This window comes from Salmo salar, chromosome ssa27 (assembly GCF_905237065.1).
Source record: "Salmo salar chromosome ssa27, Ssal_v3.1, whole genome shotgun sequence".
Classification (NCBI taxonomy): Eukaryota; Metazoa; Chordata; class Actinopteri; order Salmoniformes; family Salmonidae; genus Salmo; species Salmo salar.
Genome location: NC_059468.1, coordinates 6422575 through 6446778, shown reverse-complemented (window position 1 = coordinate 6446778; position 24204 = coordinate 6422575). Strand labels below are relative to the sequence as shown.

Below are 24204 nucleotides of genomic sequence, written 5' to 3'. Positions count from 1 at the left end.
AAATGCCCCTGCCTTGGGCTAGAAACTCGTTGCCGGTTTTGAAAATCACTTTAAAACCGGAGTAGACTGTAGTTATGATAGTTTTTGTAGGACATTAGCCTAAATGTTACTAATATTTTATCAATTAACCCACTAGCAGCCATCATATTTACAGTTAGTAATCTAGCTAAGTGTTTTGAGTTCCCACTTCCTCATGTAGTGAATAATATAGCCTAAAGGCCAATATGCTCAAAGATGTCGGCAAATTCTCTGAAGAGCCAAAAATAAATCTAATAATTCTGGATCCTATTTTGGCAGGTTGCATATCAATCATGGATTTCCTGGATATGTTGGATGAAATAGTTTACATTTTTAATCATAGGCTTCAATCTCAGTTGTCTTACTTGGCACTGGAAAATAATTGTCTAGGGCCCTGCCGCTAATGTAAAGTAACTGTCCATAAAAAAAGGATATATAAATAGTTACATTCATGGCCAAATTACCTTTTGTCCATATCGCCCAGCTCTAGCACCATCCCAAAAATGTATTTATCGCTGATTTATCATTAAAGCAAAAAATGGGTCAGTTTATCACTATGGATTTTTGGTCATATCGCCCAGCACTAGACCCCACCCAGCATTTTGAGAAACCCTGATATGATTTAGTGTCATGACGTGCTGCTATGATCTAACAATAACTTTGTCTTTCTCTCTCCTCCCGCCGTGCAGTCGTCGCGGGCGTCACGCTGGGCTGACCCGGACCACTTCGCCCAGCGGCAGACGTGCATGAACAAGTTCGCCAGCTGGTTTGGCGGCATGCCCCTGGTCCACTCCCAAATGAGGCTGGACCCGGTGCTGTTCAAGGACCAGGTCTCCATCCTGCGCAAAAAATACAGGGACATCGAGAGGCTCTGACAGGACGTGCGCCCCCTGCTGGAAAGGCCGGGGGAGGCGGTAGCGGTAGTAACAGACAGACTCGCTGGAGAGCAGCCGTAGGAGGACCACGACAGTGGCAGTAGGACAGTCAGCCAACCTGGAGCCTGATCCTAGGGGGGGCGCTACAGCTCTGTCTTCCACTCAGCACATTGCCAATGACCACAGGACTTGACAAGTGAAATTGCGGTCTCTGGAGAACTACGCGACACACACACACACACACACACACACACACACACACACACACACACAAAGGATATACAGATCTATAGTATGTTCACATAAACACACAAACTACTGACAATGAGACTCTTGGATATAATATTTTTTTTTGTATGAATGCCACAAAAGGAGCGAATGACGACAGACTTTCCTGTGACTCGTGCAGGACGGTAGAGGAAGGGAGGTGTCCAACATGACAATCCGACCTCAGATCAGATCCGCCCCGGACTGGTAACCTAGACTCAATGCAACCCTTCCTAACCTCACCTTGACCCCCTTCATGACCTCCCTATGTCTGCTTCAGAACCCCTGACGCAGAACCCCTGACGCAGAACCCCTGACGCACTCACCACCAGCCCCGGACCCTGTAACTATTTTTTTTCCTTATTTTTCGATTCGTACTTCCCTCCCATGTGTTCACTGGGGTTTGAAGCGTTGGCTGTCTTATCTTCCTAAGAACTGTTCCGTGATTTAATCAAATTCAGCATTTGGCGGTCAAGGTCGAGAATGTAGAGTTTTGTTATTCTTTTACTGGAAGGACAGTTTAAAAGCCGCCATTTTCAAATTGTGCCACTCGTATTGCCATGCGGCAGTCACATAACCCACAGAAACATGAACTCTATGCTCATTCCTTAAATTTCAGATAGTTTGATTTCTATTTCTGTCAGATTTATCACAATGATAAGCCTTTTTTTCCTTCAAAACTCTCAAAAGCAGTGTTACTTTTCTTCTCATGTTTTTATTTTCTCCTCAAAAGTTCAGCTCCAGTGTGTGTACAGAGGCTAAAAGTAAGCTCATCCAACCATAAGCCCAAACAGAGTACTTTCCCTCCGTCGGAATGAGCAAAATGAACATTTCTGGATGAAATGGAGCAGAACACTGCCTTCTAAACCAACCCCTTTTCACCCATTTATTTCCCCTTTATTGCTTACGAGCACTACCGTGGCAGAAAAGCATGCTAAATTTAGAACCTAAACAGTTCTTTAGCTGCCTGCGTCATTTCCACAGGAGTGTTAAAGAGATTTCGGAAATGTAAATGTGAAACGCGTCCGTTGTGCCATGTCCCCGAAATTCACATTAGTGCTGCCTTTTTAAAAAATTGCTTATTGCACATATTTTCCATAAATCGATATCGAAAGCAGTAGAAGATAGTATATAGTTGAAATGCCCTCTGTAATATTTGTTATTCTTCCTAGATTCACATCGTAATGATGCTGGTGAAATATAAGCCTCAAAGCCATTCGATAGACAGACATCTCCTTCACCATTCGTCAGGGGACATATGTTTTGTGTTCAATTAGAGAAAGCCATTTCATTTAAAGTGTTGGGTTTCCCTGGGGAGCAGCCCTTGATGAAACCTTCTGTCTCTATATTTCCCATCATGTCTGACTCTGCTCTGGATGCAGTGACCCACAACCTTGACCCTTTGGCTCCAGGTTTACAGAGAAAAGACAACCAGCTCCCCCTCACCTAAGCCTTGTCGTTGTAATGTTTTTCACTACCGTCTTTGTTCGTCATTTCTGTTGCGCCAAGTCTTCCTGTGATGCTGTTGTACTCGCAATACTAACTCATCCCATCTCAACTACATTTGTCCTGACACATTTTTTTTGCCAGTCATTGGTAACAGGTGTATTGTGGTCGAATAGGGAAAAAAACGGTTTCTTTTATTGATCAATTTCAAGGAAATGGCTTCAAGAAATGTGGAAGTTCATGGCTGTATGGTGATATCCTATTGTGAAGAGGCTTTTGCCTTTTTACCACGCCAGAGCCCTGCCAGTCCACTCGAACAGGTACTTGAATGTCTGAAGACTTGAAGGAGCGTAGTGCGCTTTAGTGACCTTTTTATTGTGAAGGTGACTGAACTTAAAGGGCCAGTTTCCCGGACACAGATTAAACATAGTCCTGGACCCCAAAATATTTTCTCAATGATGTTCCATTGAAAGTTAATTTTAGTTCAGTACTATGCTGGATCTGGCTCAGGGAAACCGGATAATAGTTTGTCAGCTGTGAGCCATAGCTCAACTATCCATTTTCTTCACCCCTCCCCCCCGTTCTATCCGCGTCATTTCTTATTGAGGTCGTTATAGACTCCTTCACATTTGATTTTGTTTTCATATCAGGATACAATCAATGAAGGTCAGTGTCCACTAGGTTTATACATGGCCAATGAGTTGACATTGTCATCGGTGGGCCTGGGCTATCTACTCTTGCCGTTCTCACAATGTCATATGTGATATTATCATCATCAACACGTAATACTACAGTACAGATTAGATTTAGTAGCTGGTATATTGTCAGCATATAGTTTTTTCACTACATTTTTGCATATGTTTTGTATTTTCTTTCAGGAAATGTACTCTGGGAGCTGGAGTTTGGAATGAACTTGTATGATTTGATATTGGCCAAGAGAGATTTACGTTGTATTTGGCGCTGACTTACAGCAAGCCTTGGATCTCTCGGCACTAGACATGCATCTCAATGGTTATGAAAAGCGTTGGTCCCCGTTTGAAGTTCAGTAAACCATCTTTGTTTGAATTCATGTCAAGCCTTCTTATGATTGTCTGAACGTGTTGTTATCATCTCAAAAGAGAAAGTCCCCAGCCTTGCACATTGACTTCATAGGTGAAACCAGAGACATTTCAGAAGATCTTAACTCATTTCTGTACATAAACATGTATATTTATTTTCATATGTGAACAAAACCAGACAGTGTATAGTATGAAATGACAGGGGAAAATAACAGGATTTCTTGGCTGAGGGAACAGTTGATGAGCAAAAAGATTCTGATTTCGTAAGTTGTACATTTCTTTTTTTTCACATTGTTGTCAATATATATTTTTTCATTTCCACTGAATAAAAACATCCCTATGTCGTGTAATTGCAACCATTATAGAAATACAGTTTCCATGTCATTTAATTCAGAATCACCATGGAGACGAGATGATACCAATAATCTAGAATTAGACTTGCTGTGAGCATTTAGATTCTGTGAACTGTATTGCGAAAGCAACCAAAGACTATTTGGAAACCAATATGCAGCCGGGTCTCTTGTAACAGATCGAGGATTTTTTTGTTGTTGCTGTAATATGTGTCTTCTCAGATTCACTGTAATGTTTGTCACTGTCCACGTCTGCATACTCATTGATGCTTCTGGGGAAACTGGCAACTCTCTGACCATATCTGGTACAAATATAGTCAACTCAAAATGGTAATGTTGAATGAAATAGACATATGACCTTGTAATACAACACTAGATGTCTCAGTTAAACATATCCTTCCATAATACCATAGGATACCAGCCATTCTAATGGTTTAGCAATGCATGGCCTCTCGTGTGGTTGGTTGGATGTGCAGGATGGTTACTGTCCTTGATTGTGCCTTTTTTATTTTTTTTTTAATATAAAATGTTGGTTTGTGAGCTCATGATAACACACACACTGCCATTTTGACCGTTAAGTCAGTCAGAAGAGGAGCACCATATAGGGGTCTCGTTAATCTCGACATACACTGGAGTTTCATCACCACTTTGTTTCATCCACGACACTTCTGTTCTCTGTTGGATACCAAACTGTGTTGACGACCAACAACGCGCCTGCATGACCACTTTTTCTATGGAATTATTTATCAGTACTTAACTGTATCACAAACAGACAAGCTATTTTTAATGACTTAATTTTCAGCTGTCCTGATGCCTCCCTCCTACCTTGTAATTAACAAATTAATTTTATAGGGGTAATAAATGAAATAGAAAAATGAAGATTTTGTAAGAATGATTTATATAAAAAAAATTACATTTGATCATAGATGCGTGAGTGTGTCTTCATTGCTTTGATGCGAGGTGTAGCCTGCTGTTTAATATAAGCATAGTAATGTCGGCAAATGATTTGTTTAGAATGGTGCAGAAACGAGGAGGCCCATTATTACAATAAACAGACAAATCAATATACTGTACTTTCAACTGAATGAGAATGTATTCCTTGTGTACCATACAATGATAGTCCTTCACCATTGTCCTCAACCATAACCAAGTCGGAATTATACCATTGAAGAGAAATTATGATCCACTATCCAGCGATTGATTTTTACTTTGTGGAAGGAGCATCTTTGCTTTTCTCGCAATGTGCGCATTCCAAATGGCACCATATTCCCTACATAATGCACTGTTTTTGACCGGAGACCCATAGGCTCTGGTCAAAAGTAGTGCACTATATCGGGAACAGGGTGCCATTTGGGATGGATACTATGTCCTCTACCATCTCCCTGTGGACAATAACCTCATAACACAACTTGGATACGACCCAAACCAGCTTCTAAATTATTTATCGGAATCGTATCTGAAGCTGATATTGATATTAATATCCGAGGCCTGATAGCCCGCGGCATGCCCTTTCTCTGTTGTCGGCCCTAGTCTCCTCCTTTCCGCCCAGGGCCGTCCCTAGCCTTATAAGCAAAACAAAACAACCTTGCTGGCAACTTTTTAGTGCCGCCCTCTTGGCGATGGAGAGAAAAATGTGAAGTTTTGCCATGGGTTTGATAGAAAAGTTTGCCGTTTACAAGCCAATTTCCTGCAATTCTATACATTTTGCCATGACTGCGTGACTATCAAAATCAATGGGGGCCTCCTGGAGGTCAAGGTTCCTGGGCACGTTCCCTGCTTACCTGGTTGGTAATTTGGCCATGACGTTTAGATCGCTAGGCAAGTTAGTCTAGACAGCTATGTAAAAAATGTGACATGGGTTTAGAGTGACTGTAAGACGACTACCTGGGCTACCTACCCCACATTCCTGACGAGTAGTTTTGTAATGTTTTTTTCCGGTTTCTATTCCCTGTAACCATGTATAACACTTATTAAAGTACTATTTTAATTGCTTAAAGCCCCTGTCTCATGTTGTTGCACTACCACACACTTACGTGATGTGACAAGCCCCTCCACCGATGGTTCATGCTATCTGGGATCCACAGGGAATCTGCCTTAAGATGGCCATCATGGTAAAGACTACAAGGCCCAGAACCCCCTGCTCTACAGGTCACCTGTCCTAATTTTGGTTTAAATAGGCAGCACCTGGCCTGCACTGAGAGCTCTCCCACATGGAGTTTGTCATTACTGTTTATAATTAAAAGCCTTTATTTTGCCTGAAACTTTCCCCCTGAACCTTTGAATTGTGATCTCCTTGCCTATTCATGGTTCATTTGTGTGGTCAACCTTTGGCTATGCCCAAGCATTTATACATCTCTTATAGGAATCAAAGCCACATCCCTGATGTAGCATTCACTAGCACACTGGGTTATTCATTTCTTTGGCTCATCAAATCTCGTTGATTATATGTTTTATATTTTTGATTTGGCATGTTTGCGATATTAACTTGAACAACAATATGTTGGGAACGGGTCAGTGTGAATCTCATTGTATTTCCTTGAATATCTGCGGTTCCTGCCCTTGTATATTCTCCTCTAGTGCATTTTGAGGAGGCAAGGAGATAGGAATCAGAGAGCAACAAATGAGATTCACCCATCAAATTGAAATCCCAATCAAAGACGTTAGAGAATATTCTCCAACCCTGCTAGCAAGAGTTGAGAGATGGTTTGGGTGTTGAGGGTGAGAATTCCCTGCTAGGGAAAGGCAACAATAAACCTTTGAGAAAAGGCCATCGATCGGAAAGATACAAACCTATGACCTTCTGGTCCCTACCCCATTGCCCAATCCACTGCTCTGGTATTTTCACATATTTAAAGCTGTTCAGTCAGAAACTTAAGTCAATAGATTAGAAATGTCATTAGTTAAGAACTTTAGGTAAGGCTGGAAAACAAAAGTCGCAATTGGGATTTGAAATGGCAACAGGATTTACCCCCTGAAAACTCCACCCACTGAGCTTTCATCCAACCAGTCAAGTTAGTTCTGCCCTTGAGGCGGAGCTTCGCCTATTCCATCTAGCCACAACCGTCGAAACCATCAGCTATGTAAACAAACCATCTGTCCCGTCAAATCATCAGTATCATAAGACAGGGATTCAATCCAAGAGTTGGGGGCCCCTAGCGGCCGCGGGGCCCTAATCAACTGCTTATGTCTCTTATTGGCTGGGCCGGCACTCTTTCTGCCTGTAATAAAAAAAAAGTGTTTAAAGCCTGGGTAAATCCAAAAAGACCATATACGGACGTCCCTACTTGATCTGGCTGTTCTCGTGAGCAGTGAGCCCCACAGATACAAAAATAGAACAGAAAGAAACAGTGTTGGTCTAAATCACAGCAGGATTTATAGTGCCATAGAATTCCTAAAGTTAACCAGACATTGTGATAATCATAAAGTCCAGAAGATTGACACTTCTACATCAAGCAGCCAACCACACATGAAAAGCAGAAGCAAAACACAAAACTCTTTCGTTTCAATACACTACCATTTTCATGGTGCAAAAGAGAACAGATCTATGTGGGGGGAAAAAAACTGGAAACCTCAATCTTGCAGTGATTTAATTTGAAACTTTCTTTCAACAATGTGCCTTATGATTTGTTTTATGGTATTTTTGCACAGATCTGTGCTCTTCTTCACCACAAACATGTCATCCTGTATATAATTTTAGTTAAAATGGTTTAGGAATGTATAAACACATCTTGAAGGAAATCGAACTTCAAAACCCCTCTAAATGGGTAAATGTAGTATTTGTCAAATATCTTAGGATATTAAATAAACTATAACTCTGAAAGTCCTCTTAATAACCATATTGTAAGCGACAACTACACTCGTCGGATAGTTTATTATGTACAATGAATGTACCGCCATTCAATCAGCAGCAACTGCATGATGCCATCGCGTCAGCATGGACCAACATCCCTGTGGAACGTTTCCCGACAACTTGTAGAATACGCCAAAGAATTCAGGCTGTTCTGGAGGCAAAGGAGGGTCCGACCTGTTACTAAATGGGTGTACCTAATAAACTGTACGGTGAGTGTATATCAGCATTTCTCCATCGCACAACTTCTCTTCGTTCTTTGCTTTCTTCCCCCTCTTTCTCTGGGACTGAGGGAGGTATATTGCAAAAGCCTGCATTTCTAAAGTGCAGCGTCAGCATCAGCCTCAGAGGGACCCTGTCAGATATCCAGTTAACAACCATGTCTTCCAGTCTGTGGTGTGTGTGTGTATGCGTGCCCGCGCCTGTGTGTCCCTCTCTCTGTGTTGCCATGTTTGCCGTTCAACTCCTAACAGCCAGCATGGAGTTTATCTCCCAGATGAGGTTTCTGAGCTGGTCCATTATCTGCTTCAGCTGTTGGTTCTTCTGTTTGAGCTTCTGTAATAAAGCACATGAAATCACATTGTCAGAGCCCATCAAACAAGCCGTAGACATACAAGTATTTAAACAGTGGTGGTTGGTTGATAAGATACCTTTGAAAAGCTTTGAAAGGGGCATTAGGTTCAAGAGCCTCAACTGAAAGAACACACAGTAGTTTTTCATGGGAGGATTTTCCTTTTGTTTTTGAACAAGCAGAGCTGATTGGCTGACATGATCAATCCCTGCAGTGGTTTAATCTCTAAACACACACACATCTGGACAGAATCGGTCACTCACAGCCAGTTTGCCTGCAGATTACCTTTGAATACACAAGTCCAAACTCAAAGTCAACAGCTGCAGTTTACTCAAGTGCCTTATTGCTGAGGTTTATGCACAAACAAATAATGGCAGAGCTTAAGCTGCTCCAAAAGCACACCTGCTAACAGTGTCCTTGTAGGACTTCCACCAGGCCCAGGCCTAGCACCAGTGTTGGAAAAGTCTAGCTAGGTATGCATTAGGATAGTGGTCTGACTAGCTAGCAGAATATAGCATGCAGAGAGGGAGAGAGAGACAGACACTCATGAGGCTACTGTATCTGCAGTGCAGAGAAAATATATTAAAGATTAAATCCATCTTGCTCTCTCACTAATGCTCCTTTAGCCGTGACTAATTACCAGCCATTTTTGCGAGCGCAGATAACACCTTCAGCAATCGATTTCACACAGCCCCTCTTAATGTAAACTATTTAGCTGATTGTCCTTGAAGATATTCAGGATTGGAACATTTGGAGCAGTTCCATTGTGTGTCTACGGGGTTCTTCTCTCTCTTTTGCCACCAGGCTTTCATTTTGAGTCACCGGGAGGGAGGAGCGTGTACTGTACTATACAGGATGCACCTCATGAACCCCACCAGCGACTCTTTAAATAAAGACGTTCTTTATCTTTCTATTCATGAGTTGAGAGATCTGTCAGCCAATCTTTGGAATTTCAGTTCAGCCTCTGATATACTGTTGAGTCATACATAAGTACTGTTGCACACAATGACATGTCACAAACGTGCAGTGATCCCTCTATATACTGTACATATATGGATTTTTTCTGAGATAATAAATACCAACAAACAAATCTGAAATCCTTTAAAAAAAAAAAAAACTCAGATGAATGAATTAACTGCTACTCCAACCTTCAAATCCAATCGTATTGGTCACATACACGTATTTAGCAGATGTTATTGCGGGTGTAGCGAAATGCTTGTGGCGTAACATTTCAATACCGTTGGGAGAAACAGAAGAGAAGACAGTGGAATGTGTTTTTAACACTCATATTTCAGAGCTGCAGGTCTATGAACGATCCCACTGCTGATGTAAAGTGATGGCTCTGACAGTTCTGACTGGTCGGCCAAACCTGAGAGAACAGCGTCGCCTTCCGCTCCTCCGACAGCTTAGCCTGCATGCCGCTGAAGGGTCCGACTCCCTCCCTCACTCACTCTTTCTCTCCAGGGATCATGGGGATGCACTCTCTCATTTCCTCGCCTGCCACTCAAGACCGTTTTCGTCCACGTTCGTTCCTTTTGACACGGTCTGACATTGTGTAGGGCATAGCAGGAAGGCTGTTCAACAAATCATGAAAGTAAACAAAGAATTGGGTTTTGAGCTGTAGAGGCCTCCCGCAGACAATAAGCAGGTTTGTGGGGGAAAAAATGGCTACCTGAGCATAGACACAGCTTAATACAGTGCGTGTGTGCATCCGTGTGTACGTGCATGCAGGTTACAGTTGGGGGATGAAAGTGTTTTCAGGGTGTGAGGTGAACGTGACAAGGTACCAGAGGATTTTAGCTCCACTGATAAATTATTAAACTGTATTAGTGATTTATATACTTGGATGGCTCACAACTTCCTCCAGCTAAATCAAGACAAGACCGAGGTACTTATTGTTGGGAGTCAAAGCACAGAGAGAGAATATGGCCACACAGGTACTGACCAAGACCAGACGGAGAGCACACATTACACCGGTTTTAAGGTCTCTGCAATGGCTCCCTGTGAGTTTTAGAAATTATTTTAAGATTCTTCTATTGGTTTTTAAATCAATTCACGATTGTGCACCCCAATACATGTCAGACATGCTTTTAAGTTATGCACCCAGTAGGTCCCTCAGGTCCTCTGGCACTGGCCTTTTACCTATCCCAAAGCCTAGGACCAAGAGGCACGGAGAGGCCGTCTTTAGTTATTATGCTCCCAGCCTCTGGAATAGCCTGCCTGAGAACCTGAGGGGGGCCAAAACTCTGGACATATTTAAAAGAGATCTTAAAACAACTTTTTAGCTTTGCTTTTCCTCAGATTGCTTTTTAGTCATTCAGTTTTTGTCATTCTTTAGTTTTTTATCTTATGTTTTTTTTTTTTTAAGCACATTGACTTGCATTCCATGTCTGAAATGTGCTGTACAAATAAAGCTTGATTTGATATGGCCAGCCAACCGCTGAGGAGATCCTGCCTTTCTCTCTCGGGTGCTTTCACGGCACACCTGGGCAGGTGACAGAGAGGCAGTTTTGCCCAGGCAGATGTTGGAGTGCTCCAGGGCATCGGCAATCCTCATGTCAGCATATCTCCTTTCCTATATACGTTCTCTTTGTCCTTCCAAATCTTCTAAAAGACAGCACTATAGTTTCGGGCCACTTAGTGATAGAAGACGAGCAATTCAATATGATACCAATGACTCATTAATACCCCAGAAGTTTTATCTTGACAGCATCAGTCATCTTCGCCTTTCTTAGTCTGACTTTAAAGGGTTCCTCTCAATTCAAATCAGTGTGTTAAAATAGCAAAGATTAGACAAAGTGGTTATGCATATCTGAGGGGCGGTTAGATTTACAGGAGGAGACTTTGAACAGAATAACTTTGTCATTAGTCGCGCCTTTAAAGGAGAACAATTGGAAGTGAGAAAACTTTGATATCTGAGTGGTGATGGTTTATGATACAGAACACCTGAGTGTGAACTGAGTGAACGTTGAGGTGGAAGCGTTGGGGCTGGGCTCTCTTTCTCTTTCTCTCTCACACTTTTTCTTCTCTCGCTCTCTCCGCTCCCTTCATCTGATTCTCTTCAACCCTCATCTCAAAGTGAGATAAAAAAGAGCCGTCCTCAATAATGGGGCAAGAGACGGAATTTTAGATCAAAACCTCTTATTATTAAAATTCCGTTTCATTCAAATATTTCTCTCTTGGCTGAGTGACAACGTGCTAAGAGCAAACCCTATCACATTTGGAGGGAACATCTCAGCCACCCTCACACTGTAATTCCTATTATTTTCAAACAGTCTGGTATAGTCCCGAAAGTACAAACAGCAGACAGTCTATTATCTTACATAATTGACATTTCTGCGTTAATTGATTATTCTGCCCCATTAGAAACATTCAGGGTTTTGATTAATTAGACCAAACAAAACTAATCTTGTTATGATATCAATAGACGAGAGATTCCTCTTTTTCATCCTTTTTGACATTTCATCAACAATCCTATCCGGAGCCCGGTTGCTTTCTTATTGAGCGGATTTCGACGATAACTGGGGAACGGCTTCACCGTGATTTAAAGTTGCCAGCCAAAGTCGAGAATAGCAAGTCGTGCAAAAAAATGTGCCTTCACTCAGGATTCCGTTCGGCTTATCCGCCCTGTCGCTGCTTTCACTCCGGTGGATCTGGCTGGGAATTACAAGTGTAAGTGAGTGAGGCGAGGGGATTAGGCAGAGAGGAGGAGAGAAAAGGAGAAGAGAGAGAACTCGTATTGCTGCGATAGCACTCTTCTCCATAATCTATCGGTGCCACCTCGCTGTCATTGGCAGCCGAGGAGGAGTCGGTTCTGAAACTTGTCTTGGTGAGAAGAGAATGGTCCGTCCATCATGAAGATAAAGATTTGGAGAGTCATGACTGAGTGGGCCTTGTCCATTGTCCAAAAGACATTCAAATGCTCTCACTTCCCCAAACTCACAATCTTGAGTGCATTTGGAAAGTATTCAGACCCCTTGACTTTTTACACATTTTGTTATGTTACAGCCTTATTCAAAAAATGTATAAAATGCTTTTCCCCCTCATGAATCTACACACAATAACATATAATGACAAAGCAAAAACAAGATTTGAGATTTTTTTCTCTCAAATTTATATATATATTTACATAAGTAATCAGACCCTTTACTCAGTACTTTCTTAAAGCACCTTTGGCAGCAATTACAGCCTTGAGTATTCTTGGGTAAGACATTACAAGCTTGGCACACCTGTATTTGGGGAGTTTCACCCATTCTTCTCTGCAGATCCTCTCAAGCTTTGTCAGGTTGAATGGGGAGTGTTGCTGCACAGCTATTTTCACGTCTCTCCAGAGATATTCGATCAGGTTCAAGTCTGGGCTCTGGCTGGGCCCATCAAGGACATTCAGAGACTTGTTCCGAAGCCACTCCTGCGTTGTCTTGGCTGTGTGCTTAGGGTCATTGTCCTGTTGCAAGGTGAACCTTCGCCCCAGTCTGAGGTCCTGCTCTGGAGCAAGGATCTCTCTGTACTTTGCTCCATTCATCTTTCCCTCGATCCCGACTAGTCATCCAGTCCCTGCCACTGAAAAACATCCCCACAGCATGATGCTGTCACCACCATGCTTCACCATAGGATGGTGCCAGGTTTCCTCCAGATGTGACGCTTGGCATTCAGGCTAAAAGAGTTCAATCTTGGTTTCATCAGACCAGAGAATCTTGTTTCTCATGGTCTGAGTTCTTTAGGTGCCTTTTGGCAAACTCCTGGTGGGCTGTCATGTGCATTTTACTGAAGAGTGGCTTCCGTATGGCCACTCTACCATAAAGGCCTGATCGATGGAGAGCTGCAGAGATGGTTGTCCTTCTCAAAGGTTCTCCCATCTCCACAGAGGAACTCTGGAGCTCTGTCAGAGTGACCATCGGGTTCTTGGTCACCTCTGTGACCTTCAATGCTGCAGACATTTTTTGGTACCCTTCCCCAGATCTGTGCCTCGACACAATCCTGTTTCGGAGCTCAACAGACAATTCCTTCAACTTCATGGCTTGGTTTATACTCTGGCATGTACTGTCAACTATTGGACCTTATATAGACAGGTGTGTGCCTTTCCAAATCATGTCCAATCAATTGAATTTACCACAGGTGGACTCCAATCAAGTTGTAGAAATATCTCAAGGATGATCAATGGAAACAGGATGCACCTGAGCTCAATTTCAAGTCTCATAGCAAAGGGTCTGAATACTTACGTACATAAGGTATTTGTTTTATTTTTATACATTTGCAAACATTTCAAAAAACTGTTTTTGCTTTGTCATTGTGGGGTATTTTGTGTAGATTGATGAGGAACAGTTTGTACTTAATCCATTTTAGAATAAGGTTGTAACGTAACAAAATGTGGAAAAAGGGAAGGGGTCTGAATACTTCCCGAATGCACTGTATTTGGTGTTCTGTTATGGTGGGCATGCCATCGTCAAGAGAGGGGTTGGTCAAGAAAAGGCACTCTCTCAATGGCATGCATCATGTAGCAGCATATCTGTATACTATGTTATATGACGAGTGCAGACTATCTAGTGCCACCATAGTGGCTGGTGGATTATTTTGTAGAAGTCTATTGTTCGGGTTGGGCACCGGGCAAGTTCCCTCCTCAGTAAGCACAGTGCAAACTGAACTGAGGTGCTAAGCCAGCACTGCGACCTGCTTGAGGAGCCTTCTGATGCTAAGTGGGCTTTGCAGTTGACAGCGGCCTTTGGGGAGCTCGGCGAAGCAACCTTAATTTGTCTGACATTGCTTTAATAGCCTTAATTGACTTTATAAACTTTATGGCTTTTTTTAAGGGAGAGTTTAACTGCCCAACTAGTTGACATGGGCCTCCCAGGAGAACAAAGGCCCAAAGTTTGGTTAGGGAGATAAAGCCTTCCACCGATCACTGGCAGAAATACAATAGACATGTTGTCATCCTCTGCATACACCCCGCCTTTCAATATGTCCTCAGCACTGAGCTGGAAAGCTTGCAGTGCAGCCAACTGTTGCAGAACAATTCCCATTGATTCTGCTGCTTTACAAGTAGCAGTGCTGCTGGTGCTTTTATTCCATCTTCTCCCTGCCCAGCCCTCTTCAGCACTTGACTTGCTGCCAGGTAGCGGCGTTGATTGGGCTCTGCTTTGGGATTTTGTTCACAGTGATTATATATAAGGGGCACAGAGGCTAAACTGCCATTTTACACCCTCTCTTTAAAACTTGAGGCAATTGAGACATGGATTGTGTATGTGTGCCATTCAGAGGGTGAATGGGCAATAACAAAATATTTAAGCGCCTTTGTGACAGGCACACCGGTTTGTGTCAAGAACTGCAGAGCTGCTGAGTTTTTCACGCTCAACAGTTTCCTGTGTGTATCAAGAATGGTCCACAACCCAAAGGACATCCAGTGAACTTGACACAACTGTGGGAAGTACTGGAGTCAACATGTTAGATTTAGACACCTTGTGTCTATCCCCCGAAAAATGTAGGTTGTTCTAAGGGTAAACTCAACTCAATATTAGGAAGGTGTTCCTAATGCTTGATATATTCAATGTAGAACCATTTTTGTGCTGGATAACATGTGCACCACATAACAGCGGTGAGTAGGCCTATTTCGTCTGAACTAAGCACTTGGACTATGGATGCGTTCTTTGGCAAACACTAAACATTAGCTTTAACACCAGGGGATCCATTCTCGCATGTAAGTTGCTTTACAGTCAAGGAGGCACAAGTTTTCAGTACAGTAAATGTGTAATCCCAGAGTTGAAAAGTTCATCCCATCTTGAAAGCGGCGTTTAGGATTTAAAGCTAGAGTGTGCTGATGAGGGTAGAGTGTTGGCTTTGCGCTGGGGGCGTGGTGACATGGGAATTGATAAGCAAGAATTAAATTAGAAGCACAAAAAGAAACCTGTCCTGTTGCAATTGGGGTCTTTGAGAGGATTAGCTTCCATGTAGGGTTCAGAGGGCGCAATTGGTTGGAGAATTGTGCTAGGAAACTAGGCGTAACCCCAAAGTTGTGGGTTCACAACAAGTTCCTTGAAATAAAAGCTTCTGCACAGTGACCAGGCAGTTTAGAAAGTATACTGAACAAAAATAAACACAACATTCAACAATTTCAACAATTTTACTAAATGACCGTTTATGTAAGGAAATCAGTCAATTGAAATAAACTCATTAGACACTAATCTATGGATTTCACATGACTGTCCACGAGGATCCAAATAGATCAGGTTTGCAATGAATAACTTCAATCAGACTCCCTCTCACCCGCAGAAGGGGGAGGAAAGAATTTGTGAGGATTAATAACTCACATCCTGTTATAAATCAAGGGGAGAAGATTCAGGTCTCCCTCCCCAAGATTCCCCAAAAGGACTGATCTTTGTTGCAAATAGACTTTTCCCGCCAAAACTCTTAACATGTTCAAAAGCGAATACTGGAACAATATTTCTAATATTGACCGTGGGGAATAACCAGAGGCGATCTATAAAACACTAATATCATTTTGTTTCTGATTTTATTATGTCAATAAAAACGTTATAAAGGAAATACTGTAACTTGGAAAGTATACCCACTACATGTATGAAGTGTTCATACTATGCATTGGGAATGCAATTTGAAAAATGATGAGTGTTTTTGCTAAGTGAGGGATGTCATTTGAGAAGCTATAAAAGATAATTGTTTTACATAACTTTGCACCGTGAGTAGTCACCGCCCCCAAGTGAGGTCAGACAGCGTGTCAGCCTGACGGAACCGCCCCTTTCCAATAAACTGAATAAATGATGGGTTAAGAAATTAACGTATCAGACTAGAAAGAAGTGAAGCTGCAGCTGCACGTTTAAAGTGGTTTGAACTTTGAATCTCAACACGAGGTAGAGATGAGAAACTCACCTCCCGGACAATCACTGGTATGGCTGATTAGCTGTCCTAAGTAAAGTATCTTTGAAAGCTAATTTAAGTAGGACCATCCTGTTACTCTACTCAAACCATCAAAACGGCTGGCTAGCCTATCTTCAAAGAAGCGTCTTCAAGAGTGAATGGAAGGAAAGTCACCTGTGTAGTTCTGTTCAGGACTACACGACAAGTCACCAGATACCGGACAACTACAGAGAAGGACAACCGTTGAAAACTTGTCGGAACCATTTCGGACAATCAGAGCCTTACAAGCGTGCAGCGAAAGATTTCTGAACGAACCAATATGAAGTGTCTCTGTCTCTCTCTGTCTCTTATTTAATAAGCAGCCATGTTGTTGTCATTCCTCTAGGGACCAGTTTTCAGCATATTAAGTCCCCAGTCAATAACAAATGCAAGTGTGTATGTTTATCCTGTGTTCCAATTTAATTAGCTAGTAAATAAATAATTAAACAAATTTGTGTAGTACTGAATCATAAGTAAGGCTGGGGTTTTTGCAGATGCAAGGAGGTTACGACTGTTCAGAATGATGATATGATACGAGGTTCTGATTAATAAGTTGACTGTTTATGGATGTGATAGGTCAAGATCTTTAGAGTTTAATTCGGGAGATGGTAACTCTTTAAAGAACCTCTCTCATGGTGTCCCAGATCCTACTGAGTTAATTATTACATGATTCATTGAATTGGGTAATAATTAAACATAGTTAGGTAAATAGATAAATACTCTTCAGATTAATGTTTAAGTCAAGTCATGACAGTGGGTACCACTGGGAGCCAGGCTCAGCCGATCAGAATTAGTTTTTCCCCACAAAAGGGCTTTATTACAGACAGAAAGACTCAGTTTCATCAGCTGTCCAGGTAGCTGGTCTCAGATGATCCCGCAGGTGAAGAAGCTGGATGTGGAGGACCTGGGCTAGTGTGGTTACACGTGGTCTGTGATTGTGAGGCCAGTTGGACGTACTGCCAAATTCTCTAAAATGAAGTTTGAGGCGGCTTATGGTAGAGAAATTAACAAATTCTCTGCCAACAGCTCTGGTGGACATTCCGGCTGTCAGCATGCCAATTGCACGCTCCCTCAAAACTTGAGACATCTATGACATTGTGTTGTGTGACAAAACTGCACATTTTAGAGTGGCCTTTTATTGTCCCCAGTACAAGGTGCACCTGTGTAATGATCATGCTGTTTAATCAACTTCTTGATATGCCACACCCGTCAGGTGGATGAATTATCTTGGAAAAGGAGAAATTCTCACTAACACGGATGTAAACAAATTTGTGCACAACATTTGAGAGAAATAAGCTTTTTGTGCATATGGAACATTTCTGGGATCTTTTATTTCAGCACATGAAACTAGGGACCAACACTTTACATGTTGCGTTTATATTTTTGTTCAGTATAGATAAAAGGGACAGTGGAGACATGAGGAAGCAGACGAGGTGAGGGAAGGGAAGACTTGTGATGATGTCTTCAAATCAAATCATAGAAGGATTATCATCCAATCTCATGGGAGTTTGATAAACCCAATAACTGAATAGTTTTCCCTATAATCTCTTCAGATGATATTGGGAGAAGAGCAGAGAGAGTTCATAGGTTTCAGAACTCAGTGGGGACACAATATGCTTAATGGAGATACATTTGCCAATTTGGAGTAACTTTCTTACAGCAGAGTCGGAATCGCAAAAGAAGATATATCTACACAGTTTTCTTTGTGCTAACGTTACGGACCATCAATATTTGTCTGAGCCTGGTGCCATACAGTCAAAGAGTGTGAATGAATAGGACAGTGTGTCGGACAATGGGTTTGGATTGCAAGGAGTGAGATGTTGTCCATACTGGAAGGGTATCTTGAAGGGTGAGCAGGTAGTGGAGGGTGAACTTGGAGAGAGTGGTTGGGACGGTGGGAGGTGGTGGGGTAGCTTGTAAAGAGAAAGAGTAAGGTGTTTTGGAGGGGTAACTTGGAGAGAGAGGGTGTTGGGTGTAGTGGAGGGGCAGCTAGGAGAGTGAGGGTGTGAGGATGGTGGATAATGGTGGAGGGGTAGTTTAGAGAGAAAGGGTGCAGTAGAGAAGGTTAGCTTGGAGAACTCGGGTGTAGTGTGAGGAATAGGGGGCTTTAGACTGCATTTGCTCGGTAATGCCTCCTTCTCTATCTCAGGGCCAACGAGCCGGGCTCTTTCATCTCTGCCTCAGCTGTCAGGGGATTAGAGCATATGGGTCCAGCCCAGATCTCATATGCAACCGTGGAGAGAAAATGAGGCAGGCAGATATCTGGGAAGATGAAAGGCGGTGTAATTCCACTTTAAAGTCTCCACCGATTGGAGATGTTATTTTTGCTCTTTTTACACGAGGGGAGCAAGAACAAGGTTTGGTGTTTGGGGAATGTGGCAAAGTGTCACTTGTTTTGTTGGCGCAGCAGATTCCAGTCGTCGGCCTGATTTACTCTTCACACCAATAGGGCTGTAAGCGGTCATGAAATTTTGTCAGCCGGTGATTGTCAAGCAAATAACTGCCGGTCTCACGGTAATTGACCGTTAATTAACATAAAAACAATTAGCATCTCCTGGCTTCCACGCATAGCCTACAAGCCACTGATGCAGACCTTTGGAACATCTACATTTTAAAAAGTCTAATAAATCCATTTAATATAGCCTACACCATCACAATAAATCCATTATTTATTTTAGGACAGGTCTAAAGAAACATGATATAAGGAAAATGTGGTCTGTTTTAGAAGAACAGAATAGCATACTCGGAGTTATCTTTATGTTAGCCCTGATCATAGCCCTGATCTGGCTATGCCATATGGCTGTGGGCTACACTAGTTCATTTAGCAGAAAAGATTTGCTTAGAAATTCTTATATTATTTTAAAGGTATAAGCTCTGCATTGTTAATTTGCACAGTCTGCACACACTTCATCAGTCTCTGATTCACAATTTGACAAGCACTTGATAATGACTCAAATTTCCCAGCGGCATTTGTGTGGCCGTAATGCCCCCGAAAAAAATCCATGCCTTTCGCAGTCAGTGGCCGTTGTGCTCTTGGGCTGAATATAATAATTATAATTCCTCACTCTCATGGCTCTCTCAGATATCTTCATTCTTATTAGCCAATGCCCGTCACGTGATCGGCTCCTTCTCACAGCATCTCAGGTCCTTCTCAAGGGCTACATCCTTATTGAATTCAGAGGCACATATTGGAAGAACTGTACAAATGTACTTTTCATCAGCCAACAAGATGAGTAGGCCTAACAAACAGCAAAAGCACTAGCCTATGTCGACTTATTCTATTGATCAACTTGTCCTTCTGTGTGAGAAATAAATATTCCAAACATAGTCTGAGACAATTGCGGGATGCAATAGATTCCAAATGAATACAACCAGTAGCATCAAAAAAAACTTTTAAAAGCAATGAGGCTGACGTTAACAGATCGGAATGTTTAGCTTTCAATGTTGATAAACTATTAGGCTATTTCTTCACATTATAAGCGAAGCAATGCGCTCACGGCAGTAGGCTATAAGCGCGAATGTTCCAAAATGCAATTAGTGGGAAAACACCATTATCAAAAGTGACTGCAAATGCAATTATGCATGTAATGCTTCTATTATAAAAGTGCATTTTTATGGTGAAAATGATCTTCCCCAAACTTGAAGCTCACGTGCCGCTTATGTATGCCAGTTAGGCTCTACAACCCTTGTAAAGCGGATTAATGTGCTTCATTTTAGGAAGTTATTTGGCCACTTTAGTAGTGATACAAACCTTATCAAAACATGTTGGCCTATGGGTGTGCAACTGTGATTTAAAAAAAGTCAACAACAAAAGGCATGCTCTCTTTCATGCCTTACTGTATTCACAAGTGATGATATATAATTCACAAGTGATGATATATAATTCACAAGTGATAGGCTAATATAGTCACCCATCAGACTATTCTTATTTAAAACTTGTCTTTAAATATTCTAAATAATATACAGTGCATTCGGAAAGTATTCAGACCCCTTGACTTTTTCCACATTTGTTACATTACAGCCTTGTTCTAAAATGGATTTAAAAAAAGAAATCCTCATCAATCTACACACTATACCCCATAATGACAAAAAACAGGTTTAGATATTGTCAGAACCTTTACTCGGTACTTTGTTGAAGCACCTTTGGCAGCAATTACAGCCTCGAGTCTTGTGTATGACGCTACAAGCTTGGTACACCTGTATTTGGAGAGTTTCTCCCATTCTTCTCAGCAGATCCTCTCAAGCTCTGTCAGGTTGGATAGGGAGCATCGCTGCACAGCTATTTTCAGGTCTCTCCAAAGATGTTTGATCGGGTTCAAGTCCGGGCTCTGGCTGGTCCACTCAAGGACATTCAGAGACTTGTCCAGAAGCCACTCCTGCATTGTCTTGGCTGTGTGCTTAGGGTCATTGTCCTGTTGAAAAGTGAACCGTCGCCTCAGACTGAGGTCCTGAGTGCTCTGGAGCAGTTTTCCATCATCGAGGATCTCTTGATACTTTGCTCCGTTTATCTTTCCCTCGAGCCTGACTAGTCTCCCTGTCCCTGCCACTGCAAAAAAAAAAAAACACAGCATGTCGCTGCCACCACCATGCTTCATTGTTGGGATGGTGCCAGGTTTCCTCCAGACATGACGCTTGGCATTCAGGCCAAAGAGTTCAATCTTGGTTTCGTCAGACCAGAGAATCTTGTTTCTCAGTCCTTTAGGTGCTTGTTGGCACACTCCAAGCAGGCTGTCATGTGCCTTTTACTGAGGAGTGCCTCATTGGTGGAGTGTTGCAGAGATGGTTGTCCTTCTGGAAGGTTCTCCCATCTCCACAGAGGAACTCTGGAGCTCTGCCATCGGGTTCTTGGTCACCTCCCTTACTAAGACCCTTCTTTTGGTACCCTTCCCCAGATCTGTGCCTCGACACAATCCTGTCTCGTAGCTCTACAGACAATTCCTATGGCTTGGTTTTTGCTTTGACCTCATGGCTTGGTTTTTGCTTTGACATGCACTGTCAACTGTGGGACCTTATATAGACAGGTGTGTGCCTTTCCAAATCATGTCCAATCAATTGAATTTACCACAGGTGGAATCAAATCAAGTTGTAGAAACATCAAGGATGATCAATGGAAACAGGATGCACCTGAGCTCAATTTTGAGTTTCATAGCAAAGGGTCTGAATACTTATGTAAATAAGGTATTTCTGTTTACAAAAATATATACATTTGCTAACATTTTTAAAAACCTGTTTTCGCTTTGTCATTATGGAGTACTGTGTGTAGATTGATGAGGGAAAACAATTTAAAATGTACATTTTATCAATTTTAGAATAAGGCTGTAACATAACAAAATGTGGAAAAAGGGAAGGGATCTGAATACTTTCTGTATGCACTGTATGTGTGAAATTTGTTTAAATTTAGAATGGACCATTATCATGCCCACGTCTCAAAACGGGCAGGAGGAAAAAATATTGTAATCTATGCATTTAAAAAACGAATGGAGCACACTTTTCCTCTGGTTCATTTTCATGCCAGGTAGGCTATACTCCTGTTGTAAAGACAAGCAATGTGCTTACTGTTAGGAAGGTTGATAAATAAATATAGTAGGTCTAGCCTATAGAAAGCTGATGGAATCATCTTTTTAATTGAGACCATCAAAACTGTTTTGTCACACAATTGCATAGCCTTTAGAAATGTTGCGCAACATGAACTCATGGGCTCTTATTAAGTGTTTAATTAGTGTGTTTGGCAGCTCCCGAGTGGTGCACTGGTCTAAGGCACTGCATCTCAGTGCTAGAGGCATCCCTACAGACCCTGGTTCGACCCTGGGCTGTATCACAACCAGCCGTGATTGGGAGTCCCATAGGGCGGTGCACAATCGGCCCAGCGTCGTCCGGGTTAGGGTTTGGCCGGAGTAGGCCGTCATTGTAAATAAAAATGTGTTCTTAACTGACTTGCCTAGTTAAATAAAAGGTTACCAAAAAAAAAGCTTGGAAAAGACTAGATAACTTGACTAAGCGGTCACGTGGAATTTGACTGCGGTCATGACTCGTGACCACCGGTGTGGTGGTAATACAGTCACCGTAACAGCCCTACACACCAACATATCTCAAGTTCATGGGATCCATTTCTAAACAAGTGGGATTCACAGTGTTCTGGTTGTTGAACCCGTCAACCTGGTGGCGTCACCATGGTCACAATAGACATACTGCTGCACACCAAATCCTTCCTCTTTCAAGCCAATAAGACTTTCAGCCTGCCTTGCTGTAGTTAACGAATCCATTTTGAGAATTAAAAAAAACTAGTCTAAATGGTTACATATTCCTTAAACGGTTTAACAAAATAGAAAATAAATCGGAGAATTCACTCGAAAAACGTTCTCATTCCAAAAACAGCACCCTGATCTTCCAACAACATGAGCTGTGCTGCATTTCCCCTCTGACCTCCTGCTCACCAATTAAAAAGCTCCTGCCCAACACACTGGTCTAATGGGCTACATATGAGCCTGATAATAACATGGAGGTTTGTGCGCCTCCTGTGAACAGCCTGCTAATGCTGGAGTGTGTAAGCAGGGAGAAAGAGAGTGAGAGGGAGGGAGGAGAGAGAGAGGGAAAGGGGAGTTGAGAGAAAGAGGCAGAGGAGGAGAAAGAGAGGGAGTAGTTGAGGGAGGAAGAGAGAGAGAGAGTGCTCCATAAAGCCATCCGTATCCCTCTCTCCGAGTGAGTCTCATTATCATCTGGGTCTCTGTTTGTTTATCATCAGGCCTCCACAGACCCCGGCCTGCTCTTCAGATAACGCTGCTAACCGGCCAATGTCACTGCAATTCATTATCCACGACTGTGCCGCCATTGGAGGCACCCCCCCCAAACTTCCCCGATTTGAAATTACAAACTGCCTTTGCTTTTAATTTCTCACTTTTTCATTTGAATAAAGAGGACAGACGCGGTAATTAACAGGATATTAAAAAAGCAAGGGAGTGTGTGCGAGGGAGGGATTGAGGGGAGGGGGAGGCGAGAGAGGAGAGACGGAGAGAGAAAGAGAGGAGCTGTGGAGAATTAATAACAGGCCAGATCTCTCCAAGGCCTCCTTAATGGGCTATGACAGGAATTTATTCTCACTTAGGCTGGTATTAAATCAAACGCTGGCGAGTGTTGATGGCAGGGCTGCAACGGAGAAACACTAGGGATGGTCCCAGGTCCCCTCCTGTATCATGGGGAGGGTACTGACTGTGACACTCCCGAAGGAGCTGGTCATCAGTTAGGACCCAAGGGGGTAAGAAGAGAAGGAAGGATGGAGGAAAGGAAGGAGGGTGAAGTATGGAAGAGAAAGAGTGATGGGGAGATGACAATGCAGAAGCTTCATATCCCAGATGGAATGATTATCAAATACTCTTGAGAGCCCAGTGAATCATCATCATCCATTCTGCAGAAAACACAGTCAGTCAGGGGTCCTTCTTGGACGTAAAAGGCGACACAGATGGGACGAAAACGCTTGTCCGCAAAAAAACATCTTCGGAATTTCAATTCGATAAAAGGGAATCAGGTGGTCGGTTTGTCATATTCATTGTTTCCTCCCATTAATTGGTGTGTGACCACTAATGCGAGGCATTCATTAAGGCTCTAATTTGGGGTCACTTGGGCGCTTCAGAGTTTGTGTTTCTCGTTAGAGCAGAGGAGAAAGTGAGGAAAGGGGAATTGATATGCACAATCAGTCTGCAGCAAAAAGGTCTGCAGCTCAGAGCAATCTCAGACCATTAGGTGGCAATAAATTATGGCTGATGCATCTTAAACATTTATGCAAACACCATACTCGCTCATACAGAGGTTACATGCTCAAATGAACTCACACACACACATATTTCATTCATACTTACACCAAAGCACACAC

General features: G+C 42.4%; 2 protein-coding genes across 2 annotated transcripts in view; one reads left to right on the top strand and one right to left on the bottom strand.

Annotated features, from left to right (window-relative positions):
* ext1b (exostosin glycosyltransferase 1b) overlaps positions 1-4939 on the top strand; it is a 110151-nt gene extending 105212 nt beyond the window's left edge. Inside the window, exon 11 of the mRNA XM_014177609.2 lies at positions 708-4939. Within this exon, the coding sequence (XP_014033084.1) occupies positions 708-893 (186 nt within the window). The 3' untranslated portion in view covers positions 894-4939. The remainder of the gene's footprint in view (positions 1-707) is intronic.
* A 2425-nt stretch (positions 4940-7364) lies between these two features.
* Positions 7365-24204, bottom strand: part of med30 (mediator complex subunit 30) — a 33186-nt gene continuing 16346 nt past the window's right edge. The window contains exon 5 of the mRNA XM_014177610.2: positions 7365-8416. Coding sequence (XP_014033085.1) covers positions 8321-8416 — 96 coding nt within the window. The 3' untranslated portion in view covers positions 7365-8320. The remainder of the gene's footprint in view (positions 8417-24204) is intronic.